The 11,177-nt window shown below is 37.6% G+C and overlaps 2 protein-coding genes across 2 annotated transcripts in view; one reads left to right on the plus strand and one right to left on the minus strand.

Moving 5' to 3' along the window:
- Nucleotides 1-2,454: 2,454 nt before the first annotated feature.
- Nucleotides 2,455-5,564, plus strand: LOC108748813 (leucine-rich repeat and immunoglobulin-like domain-containing nogo receptor-interacting protein 1). Its single transcript, XM_018487178.1, has 3 exons — nucleotides 2,455-2,557; nucleotides 3,496-3,618; nucleotides 4,226-5,564. Exons 1-3 carry the CDS (start codon nucleotides 2,540-2,542, stop codon nucleotides 5,288-5,290), a joined length of 1,206 nt encoding a protein of 401 aa, XP_018342680.1. The 5' UTR covers nucleotides 2,455-2,539; the 3' UTR covers nucleotides 5,291-5,564.
- A 4,377-nt stretch (nucleotides 5,565-9,941) lies between these two features.
- LOC108748810 (NADH dehydrogenase [ubiquinone] 1 alpha subcomplex subunit 9, mitochondrial) overlaps nucleotides 9,942-11,177 on the minus strand; it is a 2,316-nt gene continuing 1,080 nt past the window's right edge. Inside the window, exons 4-7 of the mRNA XM_018487173.1 lie at nucleotides 10,823-10,989; nucleotides 10,613-10,744; nucleotides 10,346-10,535; nucleotides 9,942-10,243 (exon numbers count right to left, since the gene is read on the minus strand). Coding sequence (XP_018342675.1) covers nucleotides 10,061-10,243; nucleotides 10,346-10,535; nucleotides 10,613-10,744; nucleotides 10,823-10,989 — 672 coding nt within the window. The 3' untranslated portion in view covers nucleotides 9,942-10,060. The remainder of the gene's footprint in view (nucleotides 10,244-10,345; nucleotides 10,536-10,612; nucleotides 10,745-10,822; nucleotides 10,990-11,177) is intronic.

The following is an 11,177-nucleotide window of genomic DNA, read 5'->3' on the forward strand; positions in this document are numbered from 1 at the left end:
ATATTCCTACGACTTTTGATTACTGAGTTATCGCGGATTAAATAAAAGAATTATTTTGACTTTAATTGCTCATAACTCCATTAAAAATTGTCGTATCGTATAATTTAAAAAAGAGATTTTTAAAGCTGAAACTTTACTCTATCAAGATATATTTATATTGTTGGTAAGAAAGTAATTGCGGTTTTTACTGATAGATGTCTTTTAAAAAAACGCGATGACTTTTTACTTAACCTAATATTATACGAAAAAATGACACAACGAAATATATATATTATATATATTATATATTTACACACTTGCTCTGCACGAAATATATATGTTATCAATAATTGTGCAACTTTGTTACAAAATAAACTATATAATCTTATACACCCGTTGTTGCTTATTAATCAATCCCGTTAATTGAGTTTACCTTGATTAGAGAGTACACACGCGTGGTATGTCGAGTTCAGTGATCCGCACCGCACCTCGTAATTCCGATCGTTTTGTGCCAGTGCAGCGTACACGTTGTTTCTTGTGCGCAAAATGCGTGCGTATGTGTGCGCGAGCAATGGCGGATTAAGGCTTTTGAAGCTCTGTAGTAGTGCAACGTAATGCGATAATACTTCTACAGGGGATGGGGATTCGCGCGAAATTTCTTTAGCTACATCCTACAGTCGACGATGGTGGAGTCGAAGGAATTTAGACGATTTAATCATTACGACTGTCTGTATGACATCACTTTTTCTCGTAGATGTATCCCCAGATAGCAACGTCTATCTCGATCGATGCTGCTCGCAAATAAATAAGTGTACGTCTCTATTTGCAGAATTTGCAGCAACCAAGTGCAGCATTTGTGGGTAAATTGATGCCTTCACGATTAGACAGGCTTTAGGAAGCAACTTGCTAACAACTTCGAAAATTTTCATCATCAAAATTTATGCTGTTACCGTCATGTTGTCTTAATAATCTATAGCTTTATACAATAATGCTGCTATCATACTGCTGATGACGCAAACTAACTTTGATGCCGCTATCTCGCCATTAAATGCTATTGCGCGATACATTGTTGCTAATGTCGGTGGATTCATAATCGTTGAAGGCAAATGTATGGCAAGTCGCCAGATCGTAGACGACATTTATACGATTGGATTTACGCCAAAATTGTAACATCAAAATGTTATGAAACTGGCCAATCACAGTCATTTCCATTCTTCAGAGAAATAACTATAATTAGCTGTAAACGTAGTCATAAGCAATTGCAGATTTGCACGATTTTGCTGAGACACACTTGGGTTATCTGGGTCTCCGCGAATCGCGATTTTATACACACGCACAAATATTATGTTTACTTTCCTTACGTCATCATTTTTCAAAAGCCCGACGAGCGAGAGGGATGAAATTTTAATAATATAATTATTATGTCATTGTAATGAAATTGCCGATCCGAATAGCGAGGAAAATAAAATACGATATTCGATCGCGGTGTGCGATTGATCTGAGAATGAAGTAAATAAGCAAATAAGAACGCACGCACGGAAACGAATTGAAAACGATTTCGCGAAACTAGAAATGAGATGGTAACAATGAGAAGAATGGGGAAAGAGGAGTGAGCTTTAAATCGAATTCTCCGAATTCATCAGGTATGTACGTCGGAGGAAAGCCTTTTAAATGACGAAAGGACTTGCGTGACCCTCGCAGCGTAGTTTCGGGGCTCTCTCCCGACAGGGGGGATTGCGGAGGTGGCGCGACGGAGAAGGACGGAGAAAGGGAAGAAAAACAGGGAGGACGGGAAGGAAAAGGATAGATAGATAGAAACACAGTTACGTCCCGCTAATAAGCTTCATTCCTCGATACGCGCGCGGGGAGAATAATTATGGGCTTGCGCAGTGCGCTCGAGTCTTCGGGACGACTGCAGGGGGTTGAGAAAGGGGATTGCAGGGTGAGGGGGGGGGGCCCCGAGTTGCCGAGAGGGTGAATCGAGGAGAAATAAAGCCCCGAGCCCAGCCGGCGAATGTGGCCGCGCGCGCGGATGCTGAAATCTCGCTCCGCCCGCTCGTCGTCGTTCACGCCGTTCACGTCCTCCACGTCGTCGCTCACCACCTCGTTGTCTACGTTCTCGTCGTCGCGCTCCCGCATCTCGCGCGTCGCATCGCGAAACGTTCCGCGCGAGAGAGAGAGGGATAGGAGAGAGCGAGTAGAACGCGGATTCTCGCGCGGGCAGATACGCACGTGCGTGCGTGCGTGCTCGCGGGTGTGCGTGCGCGAGGGGGTGCGTGTGTGTTCTCGCGCGTGGGCATTCCGGGGGTGGAAGAGAAAAAGTCCCGGCGGCCGCTGCTGCGTTGCGTTACGCGTCGTGTGACACTCTCCGTCGGCGATGCCCTCGTTTCATCCCTAGACATATATTATATATAAGAACAAATATATTATATATATATATATATATATATATATATATATACACACATACACATACACACACGCATCTCGCCCACATCGCCTCGCGTGACGTTCTTACCCCGGATATGCCGAGGCATGCGCCGTAAAAATCCCGGGATTGATGTATCGCAGAGCGCAGGTACGCAGCCCGGCATGCGACTGCGGTGCATACGCACCCGCGTCTCGTGCGTTTGCATGCGTTTCTGTTCGTGTCTGGTATGCCCCGATCGGCTTACGATCCCGGCATTGCTGACGCGATATTTGAATAAATAAATGTCAGATTGGTGCGAGCCTCTTATTTTCATTTGGATTCCGATTCTCGAATTTCTACTTGGAAAAGGGGAGATTGAAAATATTTCTTTTTTTTTTTTTTAATGAAAAAAAGAGTACATTTTCAAATTCTCATCGAAACAATTTTGCTCCAATTTCGCTTCAACTTCACCATTTCATATTTGGCCAAATACGCACTAATCTAATAACCAATGTATCGTGCAGTCTTAATTAAGTTACGATATAGCTTTGGATTTTTTTGTTTTTACGATACCTTATTGCCTAAATATGATTTGACTTAAAAAGTGTTCAATAAATATTCTTCTTTTTCAAATTTTTGTTTTTTTTTTCCCTCTCTTAAATGCTACAGCTAATAAAAATATTTATTTATACTTGTTTTCATTTGTCACTTAAATCTATTTTCATCCTTATTTTTTTCAGAGATTATTTTTTTTCTATTTTCTTAGAGATATACGAAATCTACTGGATTTTAAAAAGTTAAAACGATATACAGGATGTCTCTAAATTCCCGGAGTACATAATATGATACTTTATGCTAAAACAAACAACTTTTTCCTTCAGCAAAATTGCGTCCGATAAATAATTTTTGCTCTTATTTGTTAACTTCAATCTACTCTTCTAAAACTACTTATCGTACGCAATTTTGCTAAAGGGAAAAGTTATTTGTCTTGTACTCCGTATGCGGGAATTTAGAGACACTCTGTATATGCGTTCAGCATATGAATGAATGTACAGGATATTTCTTCGCATACTTTATATATAATTGCGCGTATTTTAATTTCCTAGATCTGCATTTACTACCTGCTATGCATAGCAGCAGTGAACTTGACGTATACCTCCGACTCGGAGATTACGACGACGAGAAGCCGGGACTGTCCACTAGAATGTATTTGCCTTTCTCCGAAACAGGTAGAAAGCGACGTCTTCTAACACGCATGCTTCTTAATTTCGCAAGAATTTAGTTGTGATTATAAAATATTAGTAAGACGCGGGTCTTTCTAACGGAGAGAGAAAAAAATTTCACGCGGAAAAACGTGCATTCATTATTTTCGAAAATTTTCGCGGGCTTTAAAAGGAGCGCTCGAGAGTTTTGAACCCAGAAACAAAATTTCGATAAACGAAAATTTGCATTTTGAAAATATTGTTAATCAGCTTTTGTTATAAATATCACAATGGGTAGTAACTGTAACAATTTCCGCGTTCGCGCGCGTGCCTTCGTGAGCCTCTGTGAAACAAAAACACGGCAATTAATAATAACAATAATTATATTATAGGACTCTCGAATTTTAAACGATAACAAAAAAATAACTATAACAGGCTAATGAGAGTCAGCATCGATAAACGGCGCAATTATTTGGTGAACAATCAATAATCGGAAATTGGATTGTGACCGGTCCTCTTTATTTTGAACGTTTCGAGCCTCTCTTTGGAGTCCTCCTCAGCAAGAACGATACAAGAAGATAATTAGCTCACACGTCCATAATGTCCATATAACGGCAATTAATTTTCGTTACAGGTACTCTGCAATACAGGCGGCCTCGAGGACATCCCGGCGCAGCAGTTGCCGGAGAGTGTCGAGGAGTTGTCGCTGACGAAGAACAACTTCCCGGTGATAAAGGGTGATGCATTCGCGGGTCTCCGGATGCTACGTAAGCTCACCCTGGACGGTAACAACATCTCCTCCATACGGCCGTTCGCGTTTCGCGGCTTGAATCGGCTCCGCGAATTGTCGATCCAGCACACCCCGCTGCCGTACATCGAGAAATTCTCGTTCGCCGCCCTGCAGAACGTCTCGGTGCTGCTGCTGGCGAACAACAAGATCCGCTACGTCGAGGGCTACTCGTTCGCCGGCACGTCGAACGTCAACGTGATCCTGCTGAGCAACAATCCCCTGCTGACGATTCGCAGCCACGCGTTCGCCGGTCTCACCAATGTCAACAACCTCATCTTCCCGTCCGGCATCCGCACGATCGAGCAGGACGCCTTCGACGGCCTCCAGCACGTCGGCCAGCTCAAGCTCAGTTACATGGACCTGTTCGGGCTGCAGGCCTACACCTTCCGCGGCCTGTCTCACGTGCACTCGATCTACATCCAGGAGAGCGATCTCGGGGTGGTGCAGAGGAATGCGTTTACCGGCCTCCTTCACGTCGGTCGTCTCAATGTGCTCAACAACAAAATCGACCTAATCGAGCGCTTGTACCTGCGCCACGAAAACTACATCGAGGTTCTACGTTTCCACGGTAATCACGTGCTGGAGGCACCGCGTCACGCCAAGGACGTCGTTCTCGAGGTGGACACGGTCAGCGCGATCGATAATCACTTTCCTTGCGATTGCCAGGCGCACAACGTCCTCGAGAGCGATTTCGTCCGCGGTAACAGCGTCGAGTTCCAACGCCGTAACTATTGCATTTCGCCGTTCGAGTACAACGGCAAGCCCATGAACGTCGTCGACTTCGACCTCGTCGCGCGATGCCACGATAACGTGATCCAGGACAACTTGGGCTCAGGCGTCGTCGGGGTGTCCCGTTTCTCAGCGCTGCTGCTGATTGTCTTCCTGTTCTCGACAAATTTCTTCCGATGAGCGTACTCGCAACTCTTCCAATTATTCGATTATCAATCCGCCGATTTTCAGACGCTCGAGACGACGATAATTGATTTACGTGCTCTCACGGCTCGAGAAATCTTTCTTCTTTGCCATCTTCCTTCTGAGTATTCATAATTCGGTAAAGTTGACGAAGCGAGCGGACGCTTCGTACGATATTATATCAGAGGAAGGCCGGATAGTATCGGACACATTTTAGGTTTCTTCGAGTTTTTATTTTTTTGGTACGACAAAAATAATTGTATTATATCGGGTGGGCAAGAAGGTAATTGCGTTTTTTTTTAGCTCAAAGTTATATACAATATCTTCGTCAATAATGAATGAAATTTAAATTAAAAAAAAAAAAAGGTTTTAAAGCTTGAAATCTCTACCTTTGAAAGCTTAGCACATTTTTTAAGTTTATATGAGTTTGATAATTTTTACATACCAAAAACTACGAGCTGAAAAAGACGGAAAATTTTCTTCTCACTTTGTGAGTCTGTAACGTGGTCAAAACAAATTTGAGACAATTTTCGACTACCTACCGTGAAAGCTCAATACTATCCCTACAAAATCGTTTTTCTTAAATATTCCTATGATTTTTGGATTACTGAGTTATCGCGGATTAAATAAAAGGATCGCTTTAACTTTTATTGCTCATAACTGCATTAAAAATTGTCGTATCGCAATTTAAAAAAGAGATTCTTAAAGCTGAAACTCTATCAAGATACATTTATATTGGGTTGGTAAGAAAATAATTGCGGTTTTTACCGACAGATGCCTTTTAAAAAAACGCAATTACTTTCTTGACCCAATACATTATATGAATCATTATTCTTGTAACACTTCTTATCGTACTTTTCTAAAAGTGAAAATAACCAAAATTTTTACATTTTTTAATATCATTACATTTTCTTGTTTTTGTCAATTGAGAATGGCATCGGATAGAAATAGTTTAAAAAAAAAAACATGTTTCCCACTATTATTTGTGCATGATATCTATATTATCTCCCTGCCGCGCTTCAATAGCTTTTAATCTATTTCCTACCTTCTTTGAACAGAATATTGTTCACTCATTCTTTCTTATATTATCATTTTCATATTTCTTACTTTCTCGTATCTTTCTTAGAACAAAACAGCCGGCAATGGCTGTTAGATATCGCTTACCACCGTATTGTTCGATATCACCCGAATGATGCGCAACGAAAAAACAACGTGCAACTTTAAAACAAGAAAGATTTAAAACCCACAGTTTAAACTTGAAAGAATAATAGGTGCTGTTTATATCGGAGAACTAAAAACGAAATTCGACTTTAATGCGATGTGATTGGTTGGTAAAGTAACTCCGTGCCGCCTTAAACAACAACACTCAACAAAATGCACAATACTCACAAACATTGCTTCTATTCTCAATATGGAGAGATATTGACTCTCACATGCAGGTGCCAGTGACTTGACAAATGCTACCACACACACGTCTAAAATTTAAAAAAATCCATGTCCAATACTATTCGATCTTCTCCTGGATATATTATCATCGTAGAATTGATCTTCTGACCTGAAAGAAATTTTTAAAAAATCGAATTAAAAAAAGAGAGGAGTCTCGCGATTCGAAGTAATCGACAAGTCGCAAACTTTAATTAGTCCTCTATAAATTTGTAATTAGCAGATGAAATTTTGATTCGTGATACCAAGATGTAAATTTGTCCTCATCAAACCGATAGATTAAATATATATATATATATAGAATTGATCTAATTTTAACTTTTAACGTTGTAAATTAATTGCTTTAACATTTAAAAATGAATTCAATCAAAAAGTTTTTGGCTGGTTTTCTGGCTTATTAAAAGATTCTTTTGAATTAAAAAAAAAAAATCTATTTTTCCCGAATTAACTACCACTCGAGTACGAGTTGGTAGTCTTGAAAATTTAAAAGACAGAAAAATTTATTAGCTTTTGCCTTTAATTCAGTGAGTAGTATATTAATATTCCATTGCGAAAAAAATCTCATCCAGGGAGAATAAGAGCTCTTTATATAGGTTGTTGTACGATGTGATATTTTCCATTGTTAATCGAGAAAAATATCACTATTGAAAGGATATGAATACAGAGATGCAAAAACTAAAAAAAAAGATAGCAATAAAGGAGCTTCTGTCACCGTAACATTTATCCGTAATTATTATTCTCGATAATATCGCATCGAGATGTATGGACATTCGTAACGTAACGAGAGATTTATTCGCGCGAAAAGTCACTGTTACGGTTGTACGAGCGGAAAAAAGCACTGCTCATTAATGCCATTAATGAGTCATTAATGCCAAATGAATACATATCCTCTCGCGCATATGAAAGTGAACAAACGTGATCTCACATATCGAGAAGATCGATTTATCTAGCGTCGAAAATATTTCTTTGTTCTTCGATCTTAGTAATATATTTAAAACGAGTATATTTATAATTCTATTACATTCATCTATTATATATCGGAAATATTGATAATGTAAGTTATTATTAATTGTATATTAAGAGAATTTTATACTGTTAGTTGTACCACTGTCATATATGATTTAATTCAAGCTTTCTTCTGTATTATCATTTGTTTCGTGCGATATACATTTGATGCTAAATGTAGTTTCATCTTAAAGCAGAACAAATGCATGTATTTCTTTTTTTTTAATTGAAACTCAGAAATACGAGTTTAGTGCTATATGCCTCACAATAATAGACCTACATGTATTCCTTTCATATTTTCTTTCGCAATCAATCGAGACAGTGAATTCCGCAAATTCACAATCGATCGTAGAGTCATGAGAAATAAAACATTATACGAGCTTTAACTGGCCGGTATACTGGACCAGCACTGTCGCATTTACTTCGAATTTTGCGTGAAGCATGTCGTACATTTTTTAGGGACATTAAATAGTGAAAATATAATGAAATTTTATTCGCTAACAATAAGAAGAGAGCCCTGACTTTTTTTTTACACATATATACATAGATACGTCGTAATTTATATTAGTTACTGACCAAATTTCGCGTTATATATCTTGACATAAAGATACGATATTGAGAAAGCTAGGTATATATAAATATATAATTTTGGAGAGCGAGTATTATCGCTAAATAGATCCACTACAATTTTACTTCCGGGTCCAGGAATCCGAGCAATGCGTCTGTACGTTCACACCTGCTTTACGATCCCATTAGTATAGACTGAGGGATCACTAAATAATTCGGAAATGAGATGAAAGTATCTAGTGGTTAAGTAATCACATTTAATTGCGTTGATGCGCAAAATCATTGAAGAGGAATTAAGATATCGGAATTCCTCCTGCTTAGAATATTACGCGGTTTAAAAGGAATTGGCGAGAGAAATCTATCTTTTAAATTTTATTAGAGAATTAAAAATATCAATTTTAAAATAACTTTGGAGTAATCTGTTTATAAAATAAACACTTGATAAAAATAAAATAATTTTGAAGAAAAAGACAAAATACCTTATTAAACAATTTATTATCAATACAAAATTTTTTATTGTTTCAAATAATTGTTATATCACTAGATTGTGCTCTTTAGGTATTTTTTTGTCAAGACCTTTTAATCCGTGTATAAGAATACAACGTATTTCGAGACAGAGAAAGTGGATAACAGTGTATCACATGCTCAACACATTTTAGACGAATAATTAATTACTATATGAAAATCTTTTTTTTTTTACGCTTGTACGCGTATAAAAGTCGATGATAATATCAACGACTTTGAGGATTTCCATTAATGTGGAATTCTTTCGTGACATTATTGCGATATCGATCTCGTCAGCGTTATCTTAGAAACTGCTTACCATTCCACACATTAGAAACCGCATGCAGAAATCTGTTTTTATCAAGGCCGATGAAACTGACGCATTATTAATTAGACAAGGCATTTGACTCCGTAAAAAGTCACGAAATGCTTCTGAATTACATTTGGTAAACAGTCGTATATATAGTTTGTATAAAACAAATATTTATTGTGCCAACGTTTTCTATTAACTTGATATTATTAAATCAGGTAAATACCTGAGAGTACGAAGAAAAAAAAAGAAAGTATGAAGTAGGAAATTTTAAACAATATATACAACAGAACATTTTGTTCTTCAGCATAATCAAGTTCGTGAAAAAAAATATTGCTTCATAGATAAAAATACATTGGCGTCCAGAGGCTATATATGAACTGAATCAGAGTTATGAGATAATGCTATATTATGCTTACAATTAAAAAAAAAATAAAAACACAATATAAAGCGTGTTTCGCTGCCATTCGTAATGGAAGATTTGCTTGGCCTTCGGTCAGCATAATAACCGAGGACCAACCTAGCTTATATTTTTTACCAATGTTTGAAATAGCGTTTAATAGACACGATTATTGAAAACTGTAATCTTTCATTGTAGTTAGACTGTCCCGTCATATAATAAATGGAATAAAACATTAATATCGTCTTACATAATTCCCACAAATATTACACAACTTTCAAATGTTTTTGAAGATTCCATTGGAAACGATTTGTTTATCATTATTGTTATATGATAAAAGATTCGATAAAAATTGATTCTCATATTCATCCAAAACTAATAGAAAATGGAATATAAATATTTGAACAATTTAATACATATATTTGAGACCGCGGTATTTAATTTACAACATACTCTTTACAGCAAATACTATTTAACAGTAAGAGTACATATTTCATTTTCTATATTTATAATAATCTAGCATATTGTTAGAAAGCATTTAATGAATTGAAACAGTTGGTGGGTCCGGAATAGGATCGAACTCGCCAACACTCTCCATATATTGAACATCTTTACGGTATGGTTTCAACTCCCAGTGCATTCGTGATTCCATCGATGTTAGCGCAACGCCAAGATCTTCTAGAGTTGGCAATTTATTTGATACTACATCAGATATAGCTTCCTGCAAAACGCAATGTCAAATTTAATAATATTATTTAATTTATCATGTAATTCTAATTTTATTAGAGTTTACGCGTTCTCTTATAGGAAAATTAAAATATACCCTTTCCAAACGTTCCCACTGTAAACTTCCTAATGGATACGCAGGACTTAAGTATTCGTTCAAAGTAACTTTAAGTTGGAAAAGTGGAGCGTATTTTAAGTGCATCCTTTTGTAGCCATCCTGGACTGGATCGCGTATCCGTATTCGATGGAACCAGTCAAGTAATTCAGACAGTTTATAACGTTTCGGTCTACGCAAACAAAATATTCACATTTTGCAAAAACAATTATAACAGCGATAAATTTGTACAAGTGTACTCGTTCATACCCAACAAACTGATAAGTTTTGCCAGCTGTATTTCTAGGATCTCTTGCAATAGCTGTAATACCTGCGGAGACATCGTATACAGCTATTGGCTGTTTTTCGGTTTTTTCACCCTTTTCCCATAACGGTACAGTCCTATAAAATTGCATTGTCAAAGATCATAAGAGATATAATTTTTAATATACTAGAAAATTTATTCCTATGCAAAATTACCTGAAATGATGTCTCAATATGCCAGAATACAAACTTAAAAATCGATCCTCCTGACCCCATATATCCGCTGGCCGAATAATTGTAGCCTCGGGAAACTCTTCTCGCACTGCACACTCGCCTTCCCATTTTGTACGAAGAAATTCAGAACCGCCTTTCAATACATGTGACTTAATACAGAAATATTATTAAAGCATGAAATTATTAAATCATAAATTAATTACTATTACTATTACTATTATTAGGCGTTAGGAACTCGAAAGCTCATTGCCGCAAATACCAAATCCCGCCACTGTTCCCGTCCCTGAGCAAGATCCCTCCATTTGTGACCCTCGTACCCCATTTCGTTAAGGTAATA

Source organism: Trachymyrmex septentrionalis, unplaced genomic scaffold, assembly GCF_001594115.1.
Source record: "Trachymyrmex septentrionalis isolate Tsep2-gDNA-1 unplaced genomic scaffold, Tsep1.0 scaffold243, whole genome shotgun sequence".
Lineage (NCBI taxonomy): Eukaryota > Metazoa > Arthropoda > Insecta > Hymenoptera > Formicidae > Trachymyrmex > Trachymyrmex septentrionalis.